Here is a 27627-nt window from a genome sequence, read left to right on the forward strand (position 1 = left end):
CATTTTGTTTTGTGTCAACATTTGCTGGAAATTAAACTAATATTTAACTAATACCAAAACAGAAAATGTATAAAGTCCAAAAAGATGCATAACACAGTCCACAGCTCAAATTAAAATTACAATCAATTGTCAAAAAGAGAGTTTCTACGCAGTCTTCTACTCAACAGCCGATGTTAGTTGTCACAGAACAACCTCTCAAAAATTTCAGTGATCAGAAGCTGATTACCCCTCAGCGACAGCCAATCTATGATTGACTCAGAGTCAGTTTAAAGTAACGTTACTCTTCAGCCAAAATTGCTGGTATCATTAGAGAGAGGCCTCAGGAGGGTATAGGCTAAAAGCCCTCAGGGCACAGACTGGGGGAGGGAGAGATGCTTCACGGGGGGGCATTCCTAATATTAGGTTTCCTTTAGTTCAGATGCCAAAGTTCTTCAGTCATTTCAAACCTGAGGTTCTGTGAAAATGGGTGGATTCCATTACTGGACTGCAGGATTTCATAATCAGCTGATGTCCCCCGTCATGGGAGGCTCCGTCTTCTTTATAGGAAGACGGAAACTACGTCTGTGTACAAATGCAGTGTAATGCACCTTATCTTTTCATATGAAAATGATGCAATAAAGTCTAAAAGTTAAATGTGTTTACAAGAGCGCTGGACAGTGTCGTCCGGACATATGATCTTAAAAAACATGAGATAAAAACCTGGAAAAATAGTGGCTTGGAAAATGCAGAATTTTTTTCAGTTGTTATGTCCAAGAAGCTAAGTGTAGAAAGTGATTTTATTTATTTTTGTTAAAAACATATGTGGGTATTTCAAAATGGCTATCATATTGCAGTGCTGCCTGAAGCCCCCATCTGCTTCTGGACCCCTACCATCATAGAGCCAGGTTGCAGCTGCATCCGCACTCACTAACACACACACGCGCACACACAGACACGTGTGCGCGCGCACACACACACACACACGTGCACACACACTGCACACACCTTTCTCTCTCCGACCAGCTGTCACCACCAGAAGTGAAGGTATCTCGTTTCCCTTCAAGTATTTGGCCCTCACTTAGAAATCATGAATGTGAAATGATAATAGATGAGGAAAATTCTCCCATCTTTCCATTCCCCTAAAGGCAGCAGATAATGTAAAGGGGCAGGTCAACACTTTTAGACTAAAAAATACATTGTTTTTATGTTTTTCATATAGTTAGCTTTTCCCATGAAAAGACCAAAACCAATAGTGAGTCGTTTCTTCTAACTAGTGTTACCTGTGCATTCAGAGTCTTATATATCCTATTCCTCTGTGCCACAGCGCTCCATTGTTGTCCATAATCTACAGTGCTAGAGTGATTAACCTACAAAGAATGATCACCTGAATCTACAGGTCCCCTCAGCTTTACGGAGCTTTACAGTGAGTTTCGGCTCATTGTTTAGCTGTCCGGCCAACATTTTAAATTTTTTTTTTTTTCTTTCACTCTCACCGCTCTCATAGCATTGTTTTTTTTTTTTTTTGTCTTTAGAGCAAGCACCTGTTTTCAGTGAAAAGGCTCTAAAAATCCGCCGTACACTCGCCACTCAGAAGCAAACGGCAGACAGACAAAGCTAGCAACTAGCTGGTGAACATACATTATAGTGGAGCTTTTAGCAGCTAAAGAGCCAGATATTTTTCTCAGGAATAGGTCAATACCTAAATCCATATTTTAAAATGAAACTGTTAATATGTGACCTGTATATTTTAAATATTTACATCTTCCGTAGAAGTGAATGGGCTTGGGGCAGAGTGCAACAGACAGGCTGGACACCATCCTTATCCTTTTAAAAGAATAGCACTGTGTGAGCTTGTGAAGGTGGCTCCCTGTTAGTGATCCTCTATATCTCTTAAGATCAATATGCGAATGTGAAACCTAGCCTGCGGAGGCTGCCAGCAGCCTGCACTGCTTCCTCAGTCTCTCTGTCTGTCTGTCTGTCTGTCTGTCTGGCTGGCTGATGGGATACAGGCAGTGGATCTCTCCTGGAGGCAGCTCCATGCGGGCGTGCAGCTGCTGGTAGACTGAAGTTACAGGTTGAAAGAGTCACGGGCTGCAGGAGTAGAAGCTACAGCATGCTTCTTTCCTGTTCAAAGAAGAGGCCTGGATTGTGGCGTATTAAGGGTGCATGAAGAAACGAGGGGCCGAGGCTCCGTGCAGACGCTTTGATTTGAGTCTGTCAGATTCCGCTGAGGTGAAGAAATACCTGCAGGCTTTACACCTGCCCTTCTGTCTCCAACCACTCAATGATTTGTAATACCAGAGCTTGAAGGCATTCTCAAGTTCCCTGCTCCAAAGCCAGCTATTCCACTTATTACATGTGCTATAACTTATTACTTCTAACATGGTGTTGTAGGCCCATTCTAATAAAATGTGATAAATGCCTGTTGTTGGGTAAAATGTCACCATGATGTCAATAGTTATTTGTCATGCTAAACTATATGTCGGTAAGTAGTACAGGAGTGATTAATTTAGCTTTAATATCATGCAGGATTAAAACTGTTTATGTAAGGATTTACGCTTTAAAAAATATTTAAATCCACATAAGTGTGTTACTGCAGTGAATTAATGGTTGAATGAATAACTTTATTATTGCATGACAATTTACTTTCTTGACCCCAAGCCTAAATTACAGAAACGGTACGTATTTTAATTATTATGCAACTATTTGAGACAGCAAAACACACTTCCAGTTAAGGTTGAAGACAACAGTTGTCTTTCATAGCTTTTATTAGCGGTAATTGTAAAATGGTGAAAACAGTATTGGACAATAATGATAGTGATTTAAGAATCAGAAAAAAAATAGATTCCATAAACAGGTTTTACACTAAAGCAAGTGTAAACTGATTTAGTATAGTAATAAAAAAAACTTGATTCACAGAAGTAATGATTTGAAGTAATTTTTGAATTGGTCCCTTTATACTTCATGCAAAAACGAAACATATCGCCAGTGAAGATCAACATGAGGTCCCAAAAACCAAAAACCAATAATGCTAGCTTCCCAGTTTTCTATGATGGTAAACTCAACATTTTTTGGTTTTTGACTGTTGGTAAGAAAAAAAAGCATTTGAGTGGGCTTCAGGGATTTATGATGGGTATTTTCTAATTTCAGACATACAGCAAACAATCGACCCTTTGTTTAAAAAAAAAAAAAATTGTCAGACCTTTTGACACTGAAAATATTTGTTGGTAGCGGCACTTCGGGGACCGAATAATAGGACCTTTTCTGAGGTTTTCTGTGGGTGAAGTAATTCACCCACAAAAAAAATTAAATCAGCTGGATAAAATGCAACTTTAAAACAATAAACGTCTTAAGATTAGATTTTTACACACGGTCCCTCTTTGAGACCAGAACCAGGAGATATAGAATAGAAGGCCTGTCAAAGTTGATATTGCACTGAAGCGGAGCAAATGTGTGTTTAATCAAATTATGTGGACAGAAATGATGCGGCGTAAACATGGGGATACTGGGGCCACTGGTGGTCTGGGGCCCTATCTCCGCCACAGATGTAATTGCATGGTGTAAATAAATATATAGCTATATTATAGCTATAGCAGGAAAAATTGCAAGCCATAAAAATATCAGCTGCATGATGGTGTAACTGAGACTGTCATCTGGGACACAATTTCACAAACAAACCCCAGCTTTTAAAGGATAGGTTCACAATTTTTTGGTATTCATTTGGCCATACATCCATAAAATGGATTCAGAAGTTTGAATGAGGCGTCAGGAGTTTTAATCAAATCAAGTCATAACTTCCAAAGTTGCAGTGTTTATAGTTTAAAATTCCCTTGTCGTGTGTCCACAGCGAATGCTTCCTTGCTTAGCTGCAGTGGAAAGGTAGTAACACAAAGAGGGAATTTTATACTAAAAAGCCCGGAACAGTGGAAAATACTCCCTAGATTTATCTAACTCAGACTGTTTAAGCCTCATATTAGCTTGAAATAAACTTTGGAATGTATTTTTGCACAGAATGAGGAATGTGAATCCCCTCCAATCACTTACCTTGGAGATATCTTGGAAAGGGATTTCTTCACATCCAGTAGGGACAGGAGGAGTGATTACAGCAAACTAAACCTGGGGACTTGACTATTCTTTCATGGCAGACTGTGAACCTACCCTTTAAAGTAACACTGCTTGCTTAAGTCTGGAGAACTTTAACTCCATCCGCCAGGAAACCACTTACACTTAAGGGCAGTTTTGACCTGCTGAGGCTCCTGATCCGTTCTGAGTTTTCTGCTGTTTCATTCGGCTGTAAAAGAGCAAGAACTTTGCCATTGGAAATTTAAAAATGGTACAGTACTTAATGTATTTTTCCCCCTCTAGTGTCCTACTCCACTATAGTATAGGTATGTGAGTTGTGTGATTTGAAATTTTGGTGCCACAGTGTCTGCATGTTGCTATATGCGTGTGAGTGCTTTGTTTTCCTTGTAATTCACCACGCATCTAAAGCAAATGGCGTTCTCACAGCTGCTCAGATTGTAATCACAGCATGGCTAACATGGTGTGGGCATTACTGTGAATTACTCATGTTTCCAGGGCAACACGGCAGATTACAAGAGCCCAGATATGTTATACTGTTGTCAAAGAACAGCATTATATTAAAGATTACCCGCACCATAATAGGCAGCAATTTCATGTACTTTAGGTTGTACATTTAGTTTTAGCCTGCATTTTTATCTGTGGATGTAGAATTGCGTAATCTCTAAATCTGGCTGCTCTGGGGACCCATACTCAACACTGCACTTTTGTTTTAACCGTGAGAACCAATGCCGCAAAATCACACTTGAAAAAAACTGAAAAAACCAATACCAGTAGCCCTTTGTAATTTCATGTATTTGTTTCTTTTTCAAGTAATAATAGCTTGAAGAAAATTGTCCCCTCTCTTGCCCATTGCGGCTGATGTTGAAGTTGTGTGTGTAAAAAAAAAAAAAAAAAGTTTGAAACACGCTACAAGCCTATAATACAATGATCTCTTCTAATCAAACTATAGTCAATAGATCTCTCACAGATGTTTTTTTGGCTCCCTGTCTTAGAGGTCAAAGGTTAGTTCAGCCAGTCATCACGAGGCTTCTTGCTTCAGCAAGCTCCCTCCTCTCTACGTCCCTTTTTGATAATTACTTTTTTCAAAGATTGATGTCACTGCAGGAGAGGCTGATGCAACAAAAGAGTTTTGGAGCTGAACCCTGTGTTGGTCCCTGCTGTAGCCTAAGTTCTCCCTAAACAGGCCCCTCAACTAATTTGATCCAAGCAGGAGAGAAGAGCAGACACAAAACTGCCTGTTAAAGTTGAACTGAGAATAGTTCACTTTAACTTTATAGACACAATTGTTTTTACATTTTTTAAAATGGACAGAGATTACTGTAATACCTTGCCATAAAAAGCTTTGCTTGACTTTGCAGACAAGAAATATTAAAACTGACTTTTTTTTTCCTATGGACATAGCATGGAATTATTAGAAAATATGGAACAACCCAAGTCATACATTTTTATATCGAAGTGTGGAAAAAAGAAATAAAAGTAATTTTAATGTGTGCATGGTTTAAGTTAGGAATTTTCCTTACTATTACTGTGACAGCGACACATTTGTCTTGGAATAGTTTCACATTGACCGAAATGTGTACCTTGCCTATCTGAACATCAAAACCAGGCCCTGGAATCGATGCCAAAAGTTCCCTCACAAATGAGTCCCATATGGTTTCAACAAAAACAACTCATTGGCCTTGTCTGAATTTATACAAAACTGCTGTATCTTTGTGGACTACACAGTAGTTTGACTACATGCTTGTTTAAATGTGTTTGTCTTAGAGTTAACACTCCTTAGCAAAGTCATTTTTAACTAGATATTGCTATATGCAATACTTTTTCCTCAGAAATTCTTTAAGTCGTATTCTCTATGGAGTCTGGCAGTTTGACGTTGTGTGATAATGGGAGCTCAGTCTGTGTCCGATTACCTTTGTTCTTCCCATCATAATTTCAGATTGTACAATGATATCACATAAAGGAAAAATGATGTAGCATCGTTTATATTTGCACTACTAAAAAAATGGCAACTTACATTGGTATATTAATTTGTTATGTGGTTTACCAAGCACCAATTTAGACATTCTGTTGCAGCATCTTATTCCATGTTCCTCAAAAAATGATAATTGACTCAGTTGTGCTAACTTTCTCAGGCTCATGTTTTATGCATTAGTGCTTGCTGCCTGTCTGCTTTTGTCATTGATATTGAGCTGTGCTCTGCCTGGAATGGCAAGAAGGTTTGAGTTTCCTTCCAGCACATCCCCAGTCCATTTCCCGGGGGGCTGTGCAGCTCATTCCATGGCCTTAACAAGACCTTGGAGGACCTACACTGGTCTGTGTATAGTTCTGCCTTAGCTGTTGTGTATGATCGATCCTGATTTAGAGAATTTGTAACAAGGATGTTACAAGACCAGTTTCTCACCAAAAAAAAATATATATATTTTCAGAATGCACTGACTCCACAAATCCAAAGATACCAATAAGCTATTTCTTTTTTTTTTCTCTAAATGTATGTGTTTGTCCTTTTGAGTAAAAGTACCAATAACACAGTGTAGAAATACTCCATTACAAGTGAAAGTCCTGCATTCAAAATTTTACTTCAGTAAAAGTAAGAAGATATTTTCAGCAAAATGTACTCCAGGTATCAATATTGAAAGAACATACCATGGACAGTGAATGGCCCCTGTCATTGTTATATTTTTTACATATTATGTGATTGGATTATTATTACCGATGCATTAACATATAAGCAGAATGTTAATGTTGTAGCCGGCCGAGGTGGCGATTATTTGAACTACTTTATATACTGTCGTGTAGGTCTATGTGAAGCCATACGTCAAATTTATGAGATCATCTTATATTTTGTACGTGAAACATTTATATAAACAAGTGTAGTGTAAAGTTAATAGTAACTTTAGTTTTCAAATAAATATAGTGGAGTAACAAGTACAATATTTCACTCTGAAACAGTTAAATTATAAAATAGGAGAAAATGTAAATACTAAAGTAAAGTACATAATACTGCAGATTTGCAGTTCAGTACAGTACTGGAGCTTGTCTACATAGTTATTTTCCACCACTGGTACATGTCACCAAAGAACATGTCTATATAATTGATCGTATACACTTGAGTGTGCACACTAAGGGTATACAGGCGTGCCAGCCTTGGTAAAATTAGAACGTCATATTGAGTGTTGACAGAAATGCTGAGAGCAGGGCAGTGCTGCAGGAATTTTGGAGAGGACATAGCCTATCTGTCATGAGGTGCAGCTGCTCCTGTCAGGTAGGGGAGGGGGTCAGTGGGGGAACTGCAGGATGTGTAAATCAGGTCTTGCTTGTCCCCAAACTCCGACCGGAGAGTTGATGGAAAAATCAGGCCACTTAAAAGGAATCCTTTGGACTCTGAAGAGTTTCTCCTCAGGATGCTCCAGACATGTACAACTAGACAATGGAAAATGAAACTGAAATGAGTTTGAGATTGAGCGGTGTATTATAATCAAGAGAAATGGCATCATGACGTGGCAATTTCATTAAAGGTCTTTGTAGATTTTTATTTTTGAGTGTGCTGATGTTTAACATCTGTGTCTGAACATATTTAAACACTCTGTACTTGATTGTGTTTCTTTTTCAAGATGTCTGCATGAGAAAAAACATTTAGGAAAGTGTACCCTCCCAATCCTAATTGCCAAATGCTCCTTATGCCTAATACTACCTTGATGTGAAAATGCAAATGCATGCACACACACAAAAAAACTTCCTTAACGCACACCATGTGGAGTCCATGTTATCTCAAGTTCAAAGCCTAGCCCGGGTGTCTTTCTTCCTCTGTGAAGAGGCTTACTCAACCCTAGAAAATGCTTTTATGATAAGACCTGGGTGTACTGGATAGTTTGATATCAAAGATTCAAGGACCAGATGTGCTGACCTTTTTCTGTGTGAGGAGAAAATGTGTGTAGCATTTGGCCGAAATAAAGCGACAGTCATTTTAAACTTTATACTATTCACCATATGTTTTTGGCAAGTAGAATGCTTGAAATGGATCAATCTTCAAAACAATATTTACTAAGAACATGTAGCCAAAACAAACTGATAATTTATTCTGATGGAGCTGCTCTGCCCTCATGGAAGCTGGTGGACCAAAAGATTTGTGTCATGTACTAGAAGCATGCATCAGTCGAACCAAATCAAAGGCAAACACCATGAACTCTATCTAAATATGGCTCTCTGTCTCCTGTCCATGGAGAGTATTGTCACAACTTCAGCAGGTGACAAAGACACAAACAAGAATAGTGACATTTTCCCAGTTTTGCACATTAACCTAGCTTTTTTTTTAAGAGCCTATTTCATCAAGAAGATCACACTGATTACATTTTGACAGTTATCAGAGTCTGCATACTTTTAACAAACAAAACAAAAACTGTCGCTTCTTTACATGCAAGATTTGTCAAAACACATTTGAGGTTGAAGTGGTGTCCGATTACAACACCTCCAGAGGGAACATTTCATGCCAATTTCAGATAATATCACTTTTTTTTCACGTTTTTTTTTAATGTGTGTTTGTGGGTTGAGCTGTGCTGACAGACAAGAAAAGTATTTAAGCTTAATGAGATCAGCAGAGTATTTAACTTGACAGGAGAGTAGAGGAGTTGAGAAGGTAATGCGAACTATAACAGACAGACAATTGCTGTGTTTTGCAGTGACATTTTAGTATGTAAGATATGGATACCATTTTTTTATGTAAGATACCTTCGTACTTGGACCATGCATGCCCATAGGTCTCTGTACAGTGTCAGGTGTGTTGCTGCACCAGCGTCACCAAGACAAATTTCGGAAGGCTCGCGTGTGTTGTACTTGACAAACTGATGGATTGATCTGACTGGAGGAGCAGTGGAGCTCAAGTTTAAAACCAATCAAAATGATAAATTCAGATTAGAGATTGGGATTTGACTGCGTTTAGGCACAAACCTTGGAAGGACAGCAGACAAGACTCTCATACTGATGTTAAACTGCTAAATTGCAGAATTGCAGATTTGTTAAAGCTGCACTAATTGAAATTTTTATATAAATGAAGAATCAAAGGGCATTGTCTAACATAAAAAGGATCACTCATAATGACAAACCAAAAGAAAATATTTAGTCAACTCAGCATTTCCCCTCCCTTACCGTGAAGCTTTTTCAGCTCATTGTTTGGGTTTAAAGCTGCACAATTTTACTGTTTTGGTTCAGTCTTATCGTTCTTATCAACCTTGCTCCACCAAGTTAACAACTAGCTGGTAAACATAGAAAAGCCAGATATTTCCCTTGGTAGTTGGAGGAGACTAAAACAGAGCCCAAAGGCGAGTGAATATTGGACTTAAATTTGTAAGGTGTCCAGAAACATGACTCTAAGTAAATAAAATTTTTATCCATGTTTGCTGGATGTGTAAGTAGGAAACTGTTTGCTAGCATGTTGTTCTTGTTCTTGTTCTTAAAAAAATCAAGGCTCAACACCAGATTAATAAAGGTGCTACTTAATGCATGAAAAACTATGACTGGCGTCAACACCCTTGTCAAGGTATCTCGCAGCCACAATGACAAGGCCAGATTTGTTTGCAACTCCAGTAACAACTTTATTAACTGAAGCTGAGTGTGCAGCTGTATTTCTATCCTTTTCTAGTTTTAACAGCTTGGCTTTTGGAGTGCCTGACATTTTTTACCTCGAATGTCACCTCAGGCATCTAATAAGAGGAAACTCACAGGTTATTTTTACAGTGATTATCATGACTTCTACTGCAATCATCTAAATGTGCATGGTTAGCCTTGATGCTGCTGTAACAAGAATCATAGAGACCTACTTTTTTCATCCTTGAGTTCTGACTTTAAAACTCCAAGCTTATCATTAGTACTCTTGAGTATTCTCAGGAACATGTCTGGAGGAGGTAGATAAAAGAAATCAGCAGGGGGACAGAAAGGTCTTCAAGTTGACATTATCCAGCCATCTGTGCAAGGGACTTTCAGATAGTTCAATGTTGACTGATAAATCAGGCTCTGGTGTTCTCCTTTATCTTCATTCGGGGCAGACAGATTGCAACAGAAAGTATGTCTGGACAGGGAAGGCCAGAAGAAGGAGCAGATTGTTCGGCTGCTGTCGCAGATGGATCAGAGGTCTGCTGTGTGCTGGATGGATGAGTGTGTTCGCTGTGCTTTTGCACTGTCTATATGGGCTCAGACTGCCAGACTCCATACATAGAGACAGCCAGGGTGCACGGCTGGGTCCAGGAAATGACCGTGATTATGCCAAATGTCCTCTTTGCCTCAGTGTCCCTCTTGGTGATGGATATGGTATGTAATAGAGTGGAGATGTGGCCTCACTGTTAGTGTGCTCTCAAGCATCAGTCTTGTCCTATTGTCCTCCATTCTAAAATCTCCAAAATTAGACACAATTTATTTGCTATCAGTCTGTATACACATTCTTGACCAACATTAATCTATGCCCTGGAATTTTAGTTTGTATAAATGAGTGACCGTCTCACTACAAAACATTTCCAGTTAGGTTTGGAAAAGTGACACTGAGAAAGCAGGCACCCAAGGGACATAAAAGGCGTCTTGAGCAAGCCACTGCACATCCATACTCACATTCCTACCAGCTCATGGGACGACCAGAGGCTAATGGTGTGAGGTAAGAGAAAATGGCAGCACATTAGGTCGTAAACCTTTGGACAATTATTACCTTCCTGATATTAATCTGTAGTCTTTTAGTGAAATGGCGAAATGGTGTAATGGAGTTATTCACCATGCATTGCATCGTGTATGTGGTGAATATGATAAGTTCCTCAAATACTTGAAAAGCCGATTTATTTATTTATTTATTTTTAAAGCATTTTAAATCTTGCATTGTTTACATCCATGTTTATTAGCTTGCAGTCTTCGTCCCTGCATTTGCTGGCACATTGTTGCATATCTTGGTGTGTGACCGCCACCTATCAGTGGAATAGTGTGAACCCATTGGCAGTACTGTGTGTCGCATTGCCACATGCACGAGATGAACAAAACAGGAAACCAATAACAGCTCCATTGCGCTCCTAGAGGTCAAAAACGCCACAGGGAACCTTTAACTTTATTAGTGTACTTCATAAAAAGTGTATGATTCTCCAAAATCTTTTACATGTGGTGCTGGTACTGATGCCCTCTCTCTTTTGCCCTCTCTTCTCTTGTTTAATTTAACAAGCCAGGACAGCTCTTCAGTGTTTCCCACTTTTTGAGGAGGACTAAACACATTCCACTGGACCATATTACCCCTAATTTAGCTTTTATGTGGTGTTTGATTTACTTCTAATAGTTCTTAAATAGTGATTTTAAGAGTTCACTGACTTAATTTTAAGACCCACTGCATTTTACCCTACAGGCATGGTTAACAGTTCAGTTTATGTGCATAAAAGGTATTGACTCCTTAATTAAACAAGCCTGGATTTTACTGGGGCTGAATAATCAAATCATTAGCAATGCTTGAAATAACCAGAATACACCCAGTGAATGCATACCTCCACCAAGGCTGAACAATGATGTAAATGTTATTTTATTCATAGAAAATATGCATCCATATAAACAGTGTTAGGCAGTCATGCTGATTAGCTAATGGTGGCCACAATTTTAGATAATGACTTAAATCTGTCCAGGAATATTTAGACTTTGGGGTGAATTGTGCAAAATTGCAGAGGTACAGCTAAGGCCTACCTATCTATGAAATGCCATCAAATTCTGCAGGATCACTCAGAGTTGACATGTTCATGTATCATAAAATGTTGGTTCCTACTACTCTGTGAGGAGGTATAGTGGTTTATACGAAACGGGCCAGGACTTTAGATTTTCTGAACCGCTTTCAGAAATAGAATTTGGTATATCAAAAACCAAATGAGTAACTTTGTCAGGTTAACCCTGATGTACAAAACAGGGTAAAGACTGGATGAAATCTATACAGGTATTGGAGAATAATTTGTAAAAGTAAATAAGCAAAATGTTTGATTGCCAATGAGAATGGTCTTCCTCGAACCAAGGAATCTAGTAAAACATAATTTTGCCTCTATAATTTGGTTCTGAAAAATTATAGAGGTCTCCAGTTGAAGTTTCCCACTAAGTTTTAATAGAAATCTGTTAAGTAGCTCTTGACTTATCCTGCTAACTAATGAACAGAGAAACTGAAAAAAAAAACCCCAAAACAAAACGAATCATAACTTTCTTACTTCCTCGGCATAGGTAATTAATCACACAGAGAGTTTATTCATATACTTTTGGAGACTTGAGAAATGGTGACTGGAGCTAAATCACTATGATATTTGGATGTCTTGGCCAATAAATATTTGTAATAACTAAGCTCCAGCATCACTATCCTGAGCCTCCCCTTCCTGCGGATCAATGTTAAATTAGCCATGAATTCTGCGTTAGTTATTACTTGTTTATACAACGTAAACCAAACAAGCATAATTTATTGTAGCAACGATTCTAATGAGAATTATCAAAGTGATCCAATATGGGATATGAAGTCATTAGTTTTCTTGGTGTGCAGATGTTTTATAGAAAATGCATAAGGAGCTACTAGCTATGTTTATGTTAACAATATCTTTGTAATGCTGCATAACAGAAGCAATTTCCAGGACACTGCAGATGGGTGCTTCCTTTAATAAATGTTTCCTTTTGGCAGTTTTAATACAGTTTGTTGGAGATTTTATTCAGCATCTATGTAAAGGTCCAACCCAGGAAAGACCTGTCCTGGACTGGACTGTCGCCTAATTCTTTCTGTTACTGTGTGCCATGTGATTTGTTCGTTAGTAGTTGCTGTGAGCAAGCAGGACACGGCAGACACAGAAAGCGGGATCATCCTCCCTGCATGCTGCCATGTTAGGAGTTGCCCAGAGTGCTTAATAATGAGGCCGGTGACTGGTTTACTTTGTCAGTTGCTCCTGTGGTTTGAGTCAAACACCGAGTGTCATCGAGTGGGGGCTTCTTCTCCCGGGAGGCAGTTGATGTTGTAGTAGAATAATAAGAAACAGCTCATCATCCTGTGTGTGTGTGTGTGTGCGTGTTTGTGTGTGTGTGTGTGTGTATCCACTGACTACACACACACTTACACAAACACCTTTATTTACCTGCACAGGGAGAGTGTTACACAGATTTTGTTGATGCCTATCATATAAGAGCACAACCTGTGCGCAGAGCTACACACTTGGAAGAAGACATAAACTGTGTCAATGGAGTTATAACCTCAGCCTAAACTGAGCGAAGCGTAAAATTCAGACAGGCTTATTTTGCTCCTACCTGACACCGCTGAATTCGCTCAGCGTCCTGATGGATTACCTGCGGCTGACCTGAGGTGTTAGTTGTGATGAATCCGTCCCGAAGCCATCTGGGGCCCGACTAGAGTTATTGCCCGGCAGTTATCAGTTGAAAGCTGATACTGACGGGGTATGCTGTGACAAAACATCAACACCAAGGTGGATTTTGTTTAACATTTGCAAGTTTGAATTCTTACCCAGAAGAAATATGTTGGAAAGCTTGCCTTCTTGCATGGAAAGATAAAACTATGATTGCGTCATTAGAACATAAAAATATCCTGTAAAAGTCAGCCAGAGTTGTCATGATGTACTGGTTTTGAATCCAACTTATCTTAGATATTTATGATTGCACAACAATTCTGATTAACCTAGTCGTTATCAGATGATATAATGAGGTAATTTCCAAGATTTGAAATTCCAGACCCTGACACACATGTGAGCGGACCAAATGCATCAATATAAAAACTTGTTTGCCAAGGACTTTACATTTTGTGGAAAGAATTTTACATGATGTCCTCTTTAAAAAAAAATAATAAAAAAAAGCAACAATTGCAGAGTATCCAAAACTCTGGTAGTGAGATGTAGATCTCTTCTTTCTGCATTTCTAATTGAATGCATGAGATATAGTTTTACCAAAGTAATCACTTGATAAAATGTAATTAATGGCAATAGGCCAGTTCTTGTCAATCTCTTACAAGAGTTATAAGTTAGTAAATATACATATTTTGGTCTTTAATCAAACAAGATAAAATAATCTTCTAGCTAAATAAAACTGGCTTTATGTTCCTGTACTAAATGATACTAATTCTTTATCATCCCACAGGCATCTGTGTCCCACACAGCTGGCAGGCAGCTTGTCATTCACCTTAAGAAATGATTTGAAGAAATGTTTTCGGGATGATCAGACATAACTGGCTCATTAAAAACCAACATCAACCTTGTTGTTTGGCCAGATAATTGGTGTTCTGCCTGACTGAGTCAGTTAAGACTATAGATCTGTCTATATGTCTCTGTTGATGTTGATTTTGTTGTTGTTGTTCGTGGGTGGTTTTCCTGTCCTCGTTACGTTTGGCTTAGTACTGTGTTTTACTCCCTTCTGATAATTTTATTATCTGTTTAAAAGCCTGTTTCAGGCAAATGGCTTGGAGTGACACACATGGCCACAGTTAAGTAATCCAGAAGATATCCTGCATCATTTTTCTTGTAATCTTGAAAACTACTATATTGCACCTTTGAACTGGTGCTTGCATATAGCTTCAAACAAAAGGAAATGCTACGTAGCGCGCTAAGAGTACTATGCTATATTAAACTAGATAAAGCGCCCTTAAGGAAGGGACTCCAGGCTCAAAAGTAAATACAATCAACACTGAATCATTGAACCCTTAAAATGTATGTATTTGGAAAACGTTTTCTGAAAGCTAACACTCCAAAATGGCGCCTGTGTTTCTTCGAAGTATGCAATATGTCGATGGTCACATCATTCTTATCCACAGTAATCCCCTCGGAGTCAAGAGTTCATGGAGGATTGATGCATCTCTGATGCTTTGTCAGACATGTGCTTTTCATTTGGTCACCAGGCAGCCGCACTGCCTTATCAGCATAGCAGAACCAGCTGGGAATGCACTCCTGCACTACTTTGCTGGGGACATTGGCAAGAAGATGAAATGTTTGGACTGTTAGAATGTTAGAGCACAGTTTAAGCTTAAGTTAGATTAATACATTTACTTATCCTGATCATATTTCAGTAGTCATCAAGCTTACATTGTGTGTTTTACCTTTATAGCCACATTTTCACCCAGTACTACAAAAGGAACCAGGTTCTTATTTCGAATTTTCTTTGCCTTAGTTTGTACCACAACAGAGGCAATAGTTTTCCATTGGCTATAAACTACTACTACAGAACTGTATATAGCTTGTTGTTCAATTACAAACTTTGTGTGAATCTTAACACATCAACTGTTTTTTAATGCTGACTCAGCATCTATTTAACCTGAGTCACTTTAATTTCTATAGCCCCAAATTCCAAATCACAGATTTGCCTCAAAGCATACGGCACCCTCTATCCTTAAACTCTTGATTCAGATAGGAAAAAAACCACTCCCAAAAAGGAGGAAAAAAAAGGAAAGTTAATGTACAGAAATGGACAAAATCATGGACCAAATCTTTAAAAAGTTAATACCAGTTCCAAAAAATGTCTTTAAATGTACAAAAACATTGCTTTCTTTCTGAAACCTTTACCAAAATAACATGATTTTAAATAAGGAAATATCACATCAAAAAATTAAGAAAACAAGACTAAAATTCGGGTACAGATAGCTTCCAACTTTTAGTTTTGGATGTTCTGTGCCACAGACACAATTTGAGTTCAACGAGTGCGTTTGCGGTGTTTTTGCAAATTTTTGTAACTCCAGACCTTTGTAAGCTTTACGTTTTTGCCTCCTCCAAGCCCTGATCTTTTGGTGTAAATTAACCATATTAGATAACTTTCCTTTATCCTTAACATTCCGTATCAACATTTTTCACCTTATCTTGGTAGTATATTAATGCCAAGTTGTTATTACTATGATGTTTTTGCTCTTCCTGGAGATTGCCTCAAACAGATTGGGAAATACTTGATAAGTAATCTGTTGGAATTTTTTGTGTGGTGAGTGTGTTTGAGTTTTTGTGGCGACTATTGAGTTAGCTTAGAAACAATTGTTTTCTTCTGATAATGTGAAGACCATTTCTTTCTCGTACAAGAACTTTTTTTTTTTTTTACCCTACCTTTAAATCAAGAAATGTAGAAAATATTTAAGCTTCAGTGAGCAGAGAGAAATAAAAAAATCTATCACACATTATTACACTGATTTTGAGGTAAGCTGCTTTTCATTAGCGATCCACAGAACTTATGAATCATTATTATTATTTGGACCGGCCTCAGTCTTTTTGAAATACCACAGTAATCTTTCATTGAGAATTAGATTTGATAGAAGTCCAATGCCAGCAGGATTGCGGTGAGTTCATTTCCTCCATGTGCAGCGTGGGAGGAGGAGGAGGAGGAGTGGGGGAGGAGGGCGGTGGGGGTGCCTTGGGGAGCTGCAGAGGGACAGTGGTCTTGGAGGAGTTAAGAATGACACGTAATTAATCAGCCCGAGCAGACGACCGATATCACTTCACCGTGGAGGCTGGAATAGAGGGCCGTCTGTGCTGAACAGCTGCAGGAGAAAACCGGCCCTTTGCCTTTCTTAGACATGTGGACGGAGGGAGGAAGAGTGAGAGAGTGAAGCAGTGAGAGTGAAAGAGAGAGAGAGAGCGCGCGTGTGTGTATATATATGTGTATGAGGCCACTTACAGATGGGATGGAGGAGGGGAGGAGGAGACGGAGAGGAAGAGAAAAAAAAAATGAAGCTTTTAACAGTGTAACCACATCTGTTTATTTAGAAAAGAAACCATTGTGTCATTCAGTTATTCTAACAACCTACACCAGGGCCAATGTTAGTCCCACAATGACGGCTTTTTAAATACACAGTTTACAGTCGTATGAAGTGGCCTCATAACTGTGTTGGAGCCTCAGGAACGTGCCAAATGGGGGAACATGCTAGGGTTTCACATTCCCTCTTGCACTACTTGACGTCTCTATAGCAGACTGTGATGCCAGAGTTTGGCCGGGGGAGATCTGGTGGGGGCCATTTGTCTTGGTCTTGTGTGCTTTTTCTAGGTCTAATCTCTTAAATTGGTACTCGAGGCTTGGAGGCCTGCCAACAAAACTGCAGGGGGTTCTGGGACACAAGTTTGAAAGCCGTGCGAGATTGTATTCTGCTGTGTGTGCTGTTGTTTACATATCCTATCAACTGTGCACTCAAAGACTGGCTAGCATAAATGCTGCAGATAAACAGAGAAGTTCAGTGGAGTGTATTCCTCTTTTTAAAAATGTCCAATCTAGCATCCTAAATTACAAAATACAAAAAGGTTATAAAGCAGCCCTATTACCAGACATGCAAATTGAGACAGACAAATATGCAAAACCCCAGATTTTTTTATGCCCAAGTGGCAAAATCCATTATTGCAGGTTTAAGGTTATAGAAAGATCATAGATCATAGTTAGAGTCCATAGACAGACCAAAGGACTATACAGCCATTCACGCTGCTCTGTGATGCTGTAATTAGGCACAGTGGTGCCAACATTAGCATGCTTACATGCTCACAGTGACAGTGCTAAGCTCAGCGTCTTAGTTTAGCGTGTTAGAATACTAACATTAGCTAGTTAGCAGTAACCAAAAATTACATTTGAGGATGATGAGATGTCATTAGTTTTACAAAAAAAATCAAATCATGAACCAGAGTAAGTAAATACCATGAGTATTGGACAAATCTAAATTTTGACCAGATGATGGCGCTATGAATCGTGGTCTGTTACGGCACGCAAACGCTGGTCTCCTGCATAAAGTCAGACGTGTCACATGCCCACCCACCACGCCAACCTCCACGCCCCTTACTTTCTGCCCTGCTACATATAGCACACACTACTCCCTGCAAGGGCACTGAACTTTTATGAACACAATTCATGGGATACTGGGGCTGTCATAAAGACATGGCTTAACATAACATTACAACACTGGGACAGTTTGTTTTACAATCACGTAAGGCTGGGTGTTTTGACCCTCAGTGCTTCTTGAGTATCGACCAAAATGTGTCCGCCCTGTCAAGTTTTGAGAACTGCCACATATCGAAAGTTGAATCAAATGTTTCATCAGATTTCTTTTTTTTTTTTTTTAATTCTTTTATAAGACAGCTCCTGATGTAAATCAGGAAACCTTCCCACTTGGATATTTTATCTGGGCAAAGTTTATGTTTATGCCATGTTTTTAGTCCCTAAACTAAGGTGTAGAGCTTGAATAAAGGTTTTTAGGTATGGTTTGCATTAATAAAGCAGGCAGTTTTTGCAGGTGTCAGTGCTCTATAATGAAGCTGAGCCTTTCTCTGACAGCAGATCAGGAATATTTAGCACTTGTGGTCAAACTGAGCATGTATACATATGCGTTGTTGTGTTTTTATATAGTTAAATTCTTTCTTGCTGCACTCAGTGTTTGGGAGATTGAGGTCACATGTCTGTGCTGGGGGTTAGGGCTTTATTGGTTGGTCCATATGTGCTAGCGTTTGTCTGCAGTGATATGAAAGGACTTCAGGCCTGTATAAACAACCACTCATACACGCTGATGGCTGAGCAGCATATGTTGCAACAGCTGTTTGTGTGATATGTGGTGTGTGGAGGCCATGTAGAGATTCATAGAGGTCTGTCAGGGTAAATACTGTAGAAGTTACCTGGATGTAATTACAGTTCTAAAAGCACATGTTCCACCCCTAATGGACTTCACTTAGTTTACTAGTAGTTGACATGAGGACCAAGGTGAGCATTTCTGATGCCAGGGGAAAAATATCACTGTCATTCTGTCAGCAGACGCCCAGGACAGACAGAAGAGGTTGTCATCCAGGAAAAAAATACGTTTTTTTCGGTGCAGAGCGGCCTCAAGGTGCAGATTTAGAGCCACCAAAAGTCAAGTCTGTTATCGGGCAAAATAGAACTTAGATCACAACTCCACTTCTGTTTGTTTGACTTCTACAGTATCACAACAAAGGATATGAAATAACACAATAACTTTACTCATTTATTTGATACTGACGGTAGAGACAAGACAGAAAATGAGTGGAGAGAGAGATGGGGAATGAAAGGTCTAAGGCCAGTTGTGAACCCAGGACACTGTGGTTTGTGATCAGCGCCTTAGCCACCATGGCACGTAAGCCCATGTCTTTTTAAAATTTCATTTTTTTGGAATTTATTGTTTAATACTGACACCTGGCTTTTTCTTCTGTAACACATTCGGATATTTGGCAGTTTTATTTGCTTTTTAAACAAAGTTGGTCTGATACAGTCTAAATTCATAAATTATTACCTTGTTCTACATATTCTCTCATTGATTGATTTTATTGATTTGAGACACTGAAGACTGTTTATTAAGTGTTGCTACGAGGGAACAAATCACTGACTTACATGAACTACGACTGCTGCCGCATAACACTAAAATGGCCAAACTCATAGTAATAGTTTTTGAGAGTTTGTCTTCAAATGTGCAGATCGGATAATGCTGAGTCCTATAGAAATGATAAAAAAGGTTAAAAAGGTAAAGAAGGTCAGTGCCTATATGACATGATGGATGACTTTAATCTTACTGATTAAAGGAACACACACTCCATAACACTTCATTTAACATTTTGCCCATTTAGCAGGATTTTGAAAAAGGGGTCCACCTACTCCCTATAGTTACTTTTCAAGAGCAATAGGAAAGGGAGTTTGAATTCCCTACCCTATTAACCTTCAGGGAGAAAAGTAAAGGGTGTTTATTCCCTCAAAACTGTATAATATCAGTGTTTTTCAGTGTTGTGAAAAGAGACAAAGTGTTGTTATTTCATCCTGCAGGGGATTTTCTTATAATCACTACCCCATGAGCAAAGCAATTTCCAGGGATTCATGACTTTTGCAGCCAGAGTACTCTACCAAAGGTAAAAAAAGATGGTTTATTTATTGCCCTCTGCCATTATCTGCCTACTTGTACATTTGTAATCAATTGGGCGTCACTCTGCAGTTCCAAACTGAAAAAAATCAACACAAATCCCCGGAAGAGGTCGGACAAAACAGAGGCACATTAATAGGCAGACTTGAGGAAGGAAATGAATCCTTAATCTTGTTTGGTTTCGTTCCAAATAACTTATCACTTGCCATTATCACTTCTCTAAAATCCCAAAGAGGAAGCAATTTGAATGGATAGTTCCTGCCAACTCATTTCCTGTATTCTGATATTTCCTTTTTCAGACAACATGGTGCAGGCCCACGGCCGCTGACCTGCTCTGCTGGGATTCAGCTCACTCAGTAACTGATCAAATCCTCACAACACAGCGCTCTGCAACACTTCAACTGCAGCAGCCCTGTGGCCAGTGATGGGTTAAAAAATTTTAAAAAATGCAGCAGTAAAAATCTCGGAATGTATAAAATATGGCATCAGGAATGTTTTGAATGGGATAATTTTTTTGAGAGAAGCTAATATCACAAGAAGAAGCATCCGTTTATATTTCAGACTTTGGGCTTTAAGTGAAAATCTCAAGAAAGTTCTTACACACAGTCTTATCGACAGGTGTGTTGGATCATAAACTCTGGCGCAAACAAACAAAAAACCCACCGACTTTTGAACACTTATGCCCACTTTATTAATTAATTTTCGGTCCAGAATGAAGTGAGTTCTTAATAAATTGAGTGCGTGTATTCCAGTGTGTGGGATTCTTTGGTTCTTTCAGACTTATATATCTTTTTTTTTGTGGTGTACTCAGTTTTACAGAGAGATTTTTTAAAAGTTTGTCTCTGTTGAAATGAGTTTCCTGTAAAATGAAAACATGAAACATGTAAAAATAAACTGACGACACAAACAAATGACATTAGATATTTTCCATATCACCTGCTGGCAATGCTTGGGTCCTGTATAAAATGGAAGTATGTTTTTATTTCAGTCAGCTGAATTTAACAGCCTGGTATGATGTTCTTCACAAACATTGCTGAACTTCACTAGCTCTCAGTGTTCTGAACATCAGCAGGGGATGGTTTTAATATCATTATGTTTGTCCCTTAATTGGACTGTTGCGGCAAGAACTCGGATTTAATTGAGCCCTCAAAGTAACAACGCTCAGCTCTCAGTGCAGCACATCTGGTTTAAGCATACAGCTGTTGGCAAAGACAAAAGTGTTGGTTGAAATGATAATTTGATCAGCCCCCCCCCCCCCTTTAGGTAAGTGTCTAGGATGAAAGATTTTTTTATGTGCTTAATGAGTTTTTAAAGAGGCCTTTTTGCTTGAAGTCTTAATCCATTTTCATAAGATGTAAATTATTATGGAGTCTGAAAGGCAAAATTGCTGCTTTATTTACACTAATGCAGTAAAAAGATGAATGAATGAATACCTCACTTGCATAGTGTTGCCTCTGTTTTATATTACAGTTGTTCCAAAAGCATTTAAAACAATGAAGACTGTGGCGTTTGGAAATCTTGTGTCGAAACACACAGTGTTTCCATTCTGTCTGCTGGCGGGAAAAGCAGGGAGAGGGACTCCTGAGGTATTGAGTTCCCTGTATCCATCATTTTCGACGAGTTGGGAACTTGGAGTAGCGCCAGCAGTGTCTGTGCTAGCCAGCCGTAACTGACATTGAGTGCATTGTTTGCAGTGGGAAGCTCACGGCTGTGGCCTAAAGGTACATTCCTGAGATCAGAATGCTGTTTGAAACACAAACAGCCTTTGTGCCCTCGCTGCTCTCTTTCCCTGACTCCCTCATCCACATCAAGCCTCAAGAACTAAACTGCCTCCTCCCGCTCATGTGTCAACATGTGGGCTATCATTTTACTCACACCCACACACACTCACACACACACACTTGTGTCATTTTGATGTTGAGGTCCAGGCAGGTATATAAGGGCGACTATCTAAACTCGTGGAAAGAAGCTGAATAGTTAAAACTTTTTATAAAACAATCAGATTTTTACTGACCTGTTTTGATGGTCAGAGAAAAAGTATCAAAAATATAAAAATACACATTGAGCTGCAGCTCTTAAAATTTTTCCTCTACAGCAGCGTTTTCTGTGATTTTGTTTATTCATATGATTATGTTTGAAGAATGGTTTTATGGCAGCAGATTAATGTTGGCAGCATTGATTAGAATCAGCAAACGTGTGCAAACCTTAAGCTCAACTTGTCTCCGTGAATAAGGATATTTACATGAGAAATATTTTCGAGACGATTCAACAGAACAACAGAAAATAGCCTCTCAAATATGAGAATTTGCTTGTTTTCTTAGTCTTCTATGAGAGGAATCTGAATATCTTTGGGTTTGGGGCTGATGGTTGGATATAAGATGTATGACGATGTATGCCAACTTGTCTCTGGTAAACTATAATGAGCACTTTTCACGATTTTCTGACATTTTTAAATACCAAACAATTAATTGATTAATAGAGAAAACCATCAGCAGATTCATCAATAATGAAAATAATTTTTAGTTGCAGCGCTAATGAGGATTCAAGAATGTGTTTTTTTGTCATTGCTGTGGTCGAGGTCAGTCCAGTCAGTACCCGTAAACATGCAAAAACTCTCCCCTGAAACCAGACACCAGAAAATTATGACTGAAATCTGTGGGGGACAAATTTCCTGGTTGTCAGATTATTTGACCATGGAAGGGAAAACTATTGAAAACATGATGAGGTGTGAGTCACTGTAATTATAGTATATAAATAATACACATTAAAGCTTTTTTAACATTATAAAATTGCTAATTGCATGTGCATTGCTTCTCTGGGCTCTTTGTTCAGTGACATACCGTATTTTGCTTATACCCATGCATAACTAATAACATGATGTCACAAGATATTTCCAGTAGAGTTAGATAGAAATCTTCAAACTCTCGACAAAACAACAGTAAGCTTAGGATTTTGGTATCCATCCCTCAGAACTAAGGAGGCGATGACAACTTCTCCCTTTTTACAGAATTATTCGACAAATATGCAGTGAGAGGTCCATCACAGAAGAAGCAGATGTTTCCAATTTTACCACAAAAATCCACAGCTGAGCAGACTGCAAGCCTGTGTTGAGATATAAACACTTCCAGGAAAACCTGTGTCCTCACGTTCTGTCTGCCAACGTTTATTACCTATTGCCCTGTGCCACTTGATACCTGTTTCACACTGCTAAGCTACTGAAAGTTAATAATGGCGGTGAGAAAAAAAAAAGTCACTGACTGACACAGACAGGCAAGTCATTCGGGTCTAACTGATATAAGTGTGGCCACTCTGGGTCGGATCAATGTCAGATCGAAGTTGAGGCACGACACTGCACGTGAAAGTGCCAGAGCCCTGATTCACCAGCTTAACATTTGACAGTGTAAAATGCAGTGCAGTAATGTGTGGGAGGTTAGCCCTAATGAGAGATTATATTAAATGATGTTCACTGAGGTGCCCTGTTATACCACAATTAATTTGTGCTCAACTCTCTGCTGGGGAAGAGTTAATAGGATGGGGGTGATTAAATGTGAGGATGCTGCACAGATCATTAGCATGAGGTTTTGGAGTTCAATTTATTATTGTGCATCGGCACAGTCACAGTGTCATTACCCATTATCTGGAAGATATCATGGTGTAAAAAAAAAAAAGAGTTGTGTTTATTCCAGCTGGGGACCTTTTGTTGCATGGCGTTCCTCCTCTGTCTCTTCTCATTTTCTGTCAGCCCTCCAACTTTGGATGAAGAAAAATGCCCCAAAAAACACTTTAAAAAGGTATGTATATTTTTAAAAAAAATCAACACTATGGCTTTGTTTGTGGCCTATAAGGGCACAGCGTGCAAAGTGCATATTCCTCACAATGCTTTAATAAGAACTCTGCAATCTCAAATTGTTCACTAAGAAATCAGTTGGGGTATAACACGTCAGAAGCCAGTTCAATAGGCTTTTCATATGGCTTTTACTGTAATTCAGACGTACAGCAGTCATGGGATTGTATTAAGAATTGTAAATGAAACCCTACGAGCCAAAGCTGACTTTGTATTTTTATCATTTGTCGTCATATACTTTCTAATGAGTAAGTTCATAGATAACGATAAAAACACAGAAAAGGGCAATTGGATAGATAATAAGCAGGGAGGACTGCTCTCTCTACTAAATCAACTCCAACACACTCGCCTGTGAATGGAAGAACAACACTGTATTCAAAATAAATATTTATACACTAAAAACATCAGCTGGGGTATAACGTGTCACGAGCCATTTAACTAAACCCTTGTCTTTTCATGATCCTACATGTCATAATGCAAAAAGGGGAAAAAGTGTCATGATATTTTATTCAGTAATTATTAACCAAAGCTAGTTATCATAATGTGGACAATACAGTATATTTAGGAATGTTTTTCTTTTCTTTAGGTTCATAAAACCTGGTTGAGGTCAATCCCCCTGGGACTAACCGCGGAGCACTGCCCTCTCCACTGACTTTTCCCCGCAGCGCATCATCCCTCCTCACCTTTTATCTCCCGAGACCGTCCTCCCCACAACCCCGAACTCCCGCCCCTCACTACGTAGAAAACCCACAACAAGTGGCCCAGCCAATGAGAGGCACCTCGCTAGTGTGTGGAGAGGGGGCCGTGGAACAGAAAGACAAATGCTCACGGGGGAAGAGAGTAGAGGACCACTTTGCGATTGTCGTTTCCCCCCCATGCAGCATTTACCTGCATTTCCCGGCCGTACGAGGACTGCTAAATGATCCAGCCCGATCCCCTAAGGGGCTCTCGGGACTTGTCCGGCTTCGGTTTCTGCTGGAGATCCGCGGGGAGAGAGCGCGCAACGGGGAATCGCCGAGCTGGAGGCAGTTTGTTGCAGGAACCGAGAATCGCCGCGATGGAATGAGCCGCTGCAGAAAACTCTCCCAAGTTATGGGGAAGCGTCCTTCTCTCACTCCTGCGAGTCTGTATCTTAGTTTCCACCCAAATCATGTATGGATAACGGGAGGCTCGCTCAAGAATCCGGCTCAAATGGATCAGTGCTGAGCGGGGGGGAAGGAGCCGGGATTACACGGTGCTCTGCCAGCCTGTTGAACGCCCACACACGGGCCTATCAAGCCCCATCCGTCTCGGAATAAGTCACAGTCTCCGGCGAAGACACTGTCCGTGCAAGTGGTGTAGAAGTTTTACATATGACACTGCTGTGAGTTTCCCCGTTTCCTCGCCAGAACAATGGCAACCCCTGGCGCGTCGGCCCGGAGCGTGTGCCGATCCCTTTCGACTCTTAGCTGTGCGCTTTTGATTTTTGGCTACTTATCCGTGGCCTCGCCGTCCCACGGTCGGCGGCTGATATGCTGGCAAGCCATCATGAACTGCCAGGCCGAGCCCGAGTGCAATTACGCATACGAGCACTACACGCGCGCATGTGGCCCCGTGCTGAGCGGGGAGAGGAAGAAGTGCCCCAGCCACTGCATCTCCTCGCTCGTCCAGCTCAATCTGACCAAAAACGGGCCGGCTCTGGAGGAATGCAGCTGCGTCCACGACGTGCGGTGTACCAGCACCAAGCGGGCCATCGAGCCCTGTCTGCCCAGGACTACCAGCACCGGCTGCACCGAAGCCCGGCGCCAGTGCGAGAGAGACCAGCAGTGCAGCTCCGCCATGCAAGATTATTTGAGGTACTGCGGGAAACTTTTCAGCGGGGCGGTGTGCACCAACGCCTGCCGCAACGTGATAGCGAATATGCGTAGAATACCCAAGGGTCAGCAGCTGGAGACGTGCATGTGTGACGGGACGGAGAGGGCCATCTGTGAGTTCGTCAAGAGCAGCATGAAGGCGCTGTGCTTCGACTCGGCCGACAGCTACGAGAGCAGCGGCGACGATGGCACGGACCAAGACTCCGAAGAAGAGACGACGGACTATCCGGTGGACCCGGAGAGCGGAGCCTCTCTCCCAGCGGCCCACCGTGTTTCGACCCTGCTGGCATCCATTTTGGCTCTGTTGCCCCTCATCTAATCCCTGCGCCGATTGTTGTCCGGATGAGAGGCCGTCTCCACTTTTGTCACTCGTTGACCTGCCACCGCAGTGAAAGGTCAGAGCCGCAAAGACTAGAGGAAAGGACCTTGTTCGAATCGAGAGTGGTGGACGCTGAAGGATATCAAATCAGGATGTTTTCTATGCAAATGAAACCAGGAAGATATTTTAAACTGCCTGAGCTCTGGGCTGCTCTCTTATCAACACACACCACTTTTCTGCTCTCCAGATGCTTTGCTTATGTGATAAGCTAAATAGGATTGTCTACTTGCTCACAGTCACAGACTGATAGTAGAGTTGTCATAATAGAGACACAGTTGGTTTGTTTTGGTAACAATGCAACGTTTAATCAGTATATGCTGTGCACTGCCAATCTTTTTTTGGTTTCTTTTTTTAAGATATGAACTATTTTTGTATGATAGACTGTTACCATTTGGCAGCAGGCTATCTGATCCACATGTATTTAATGCTGGAATCTATGAACCTGTAAATAGATTAGGAGTTAAAGTGAAACAGTAATTTATTACACGCCACCTAGTTACATCCAAATGTCCATCATGTGAATAAAAGACTGAGAATTCCAGCTTTAAAGGGAAGTTATTTTGCCTGTATTCTCTTCAAAGATAATGTACATTGTATATATGTGTATAGCCTATATAGATTTTTTCAGAGAATCCTCTATGTTTTAGGCTATGACATGATTTATTCACGGTGTATAGCCCAGAGAAAGAAATGTCTAAATCCACTGTATGATTGCCTCAGTGATATACTTTTATAGAAGGCATAAAGGAAACTTGAAGATATCGTTCTTGACTATGAGTTCTTTGTTGATTTTGCCTCACCGCTTCCCCGATAGCGTTGTGTCTCAGTTCAGAGAGTAAAATGATCTTGTATAGTAAGCATGATTGAAAAGAAATGTTGGATCAGTTGTCACAAGCCAAGACACTGGCAATATGAGCAGAAACTTGATTTACACATACAATTCAGTTAGGTAATAAAAATAATGTAAATCTGCTAAGTGTGTGAATCTTTATTCTGCTACACACTTATTTTTTTGTTCCTAAAATCCCATTAAACTTTGAACAATGGTTAAGGTCAACTGTGCATGATACAAGCCACTTTAAGTGTAAAGCAACTTATTTTGGTTTCATAACAGGCTGATTTAAAGAGCTATATGTTGGCTATGCTCCTTAGTTTGGTTTTCTAGTGCTAACTAAGGGGGTTTACTCGATTAACATGATATTGAATATTAATCCCGTTGATCGTGAAGATAAAACCGAAACATCGCACTCACAAAATTTAAACTAGCATTATTTTTCTGTTGGACAGTGCCTGAGATGATTAAGGCATTTGTACTCCTTTTCTGGATGTTTATCCCACAAGGGGATATCTCTGGTCGCTTTCAGCTCCATCGTTACTCAATACACTACAGCTGTGTAATAAATGGATTAACTTTTACAGCCCTGTCTATAACTACATTACAGTATATACAGGCTCGTTTAAAAAAGCAGGTTAGCTTCCACTGTGGTCTGACAGCCTAACGGCCTGCATTGTCTTGATTTACCTGGCTGTTGTCAAAAGCAGCTGCTACTTTGAGTGTCTCTCCATTAAGAATAATTAAAAAAATATATATAATATATAAAATATTAATGTCTTGCTCCAGTGTTTATAAAGATCACTAATGTAAACAAACTTT

General features: G+C 39.9%; 1 protein-coding gene across 3 annotated transcripts in view; it reads left to right on the forward strand.

Moving 5' to 3' along the window:
• gas1a (growth arrest-specific 1a) overlaps window positions 1–27467 on the forward strand; it is a 65798-nt gene extending 38331 nt beyond the window's left edge. For 2 of the 3 annotated variants that reach the window (XM_040156175.1, XM_040156176.1), the window contains 2 exons: window positions 23640–23688; window positions 24328–27467. In XM_040156175.1, coding sequence (XP_040012109.1) covers window positions 25134–25913 — 780 coding nt within the window. In that variant the 5' untranslated portion in view covers window positions 23640–23688; window positions 24328–25133 and the 3' untranslated portion in view covers window positions 25914–27467. The remainder of the gene's footprint in view (window positions 1–23639; window positions 23689–24327) is intronic. The other variant, XM_040156177.1, reaches the window with a different exon arrangement.
• The last annotated feature ends 160 nt before the right edge of the window (window positions 27468–27627 follow it).

Source organism: Xiphias gladius, chromosome 19 (genome assembly GCF_016859285.1).
Source record: "Xiphias gladius isolate SHS-SW01 ecotype Sanya breed wild chromosome 19, ASM1685928v1, whole genome shotgun sequence".
Lineage (NCBI taxonomy): Eukaryota > Metazoa > Chordata > Actinopteri > Istiophoriformes > Xiphiidae > Xiphias > Xiphias gladius.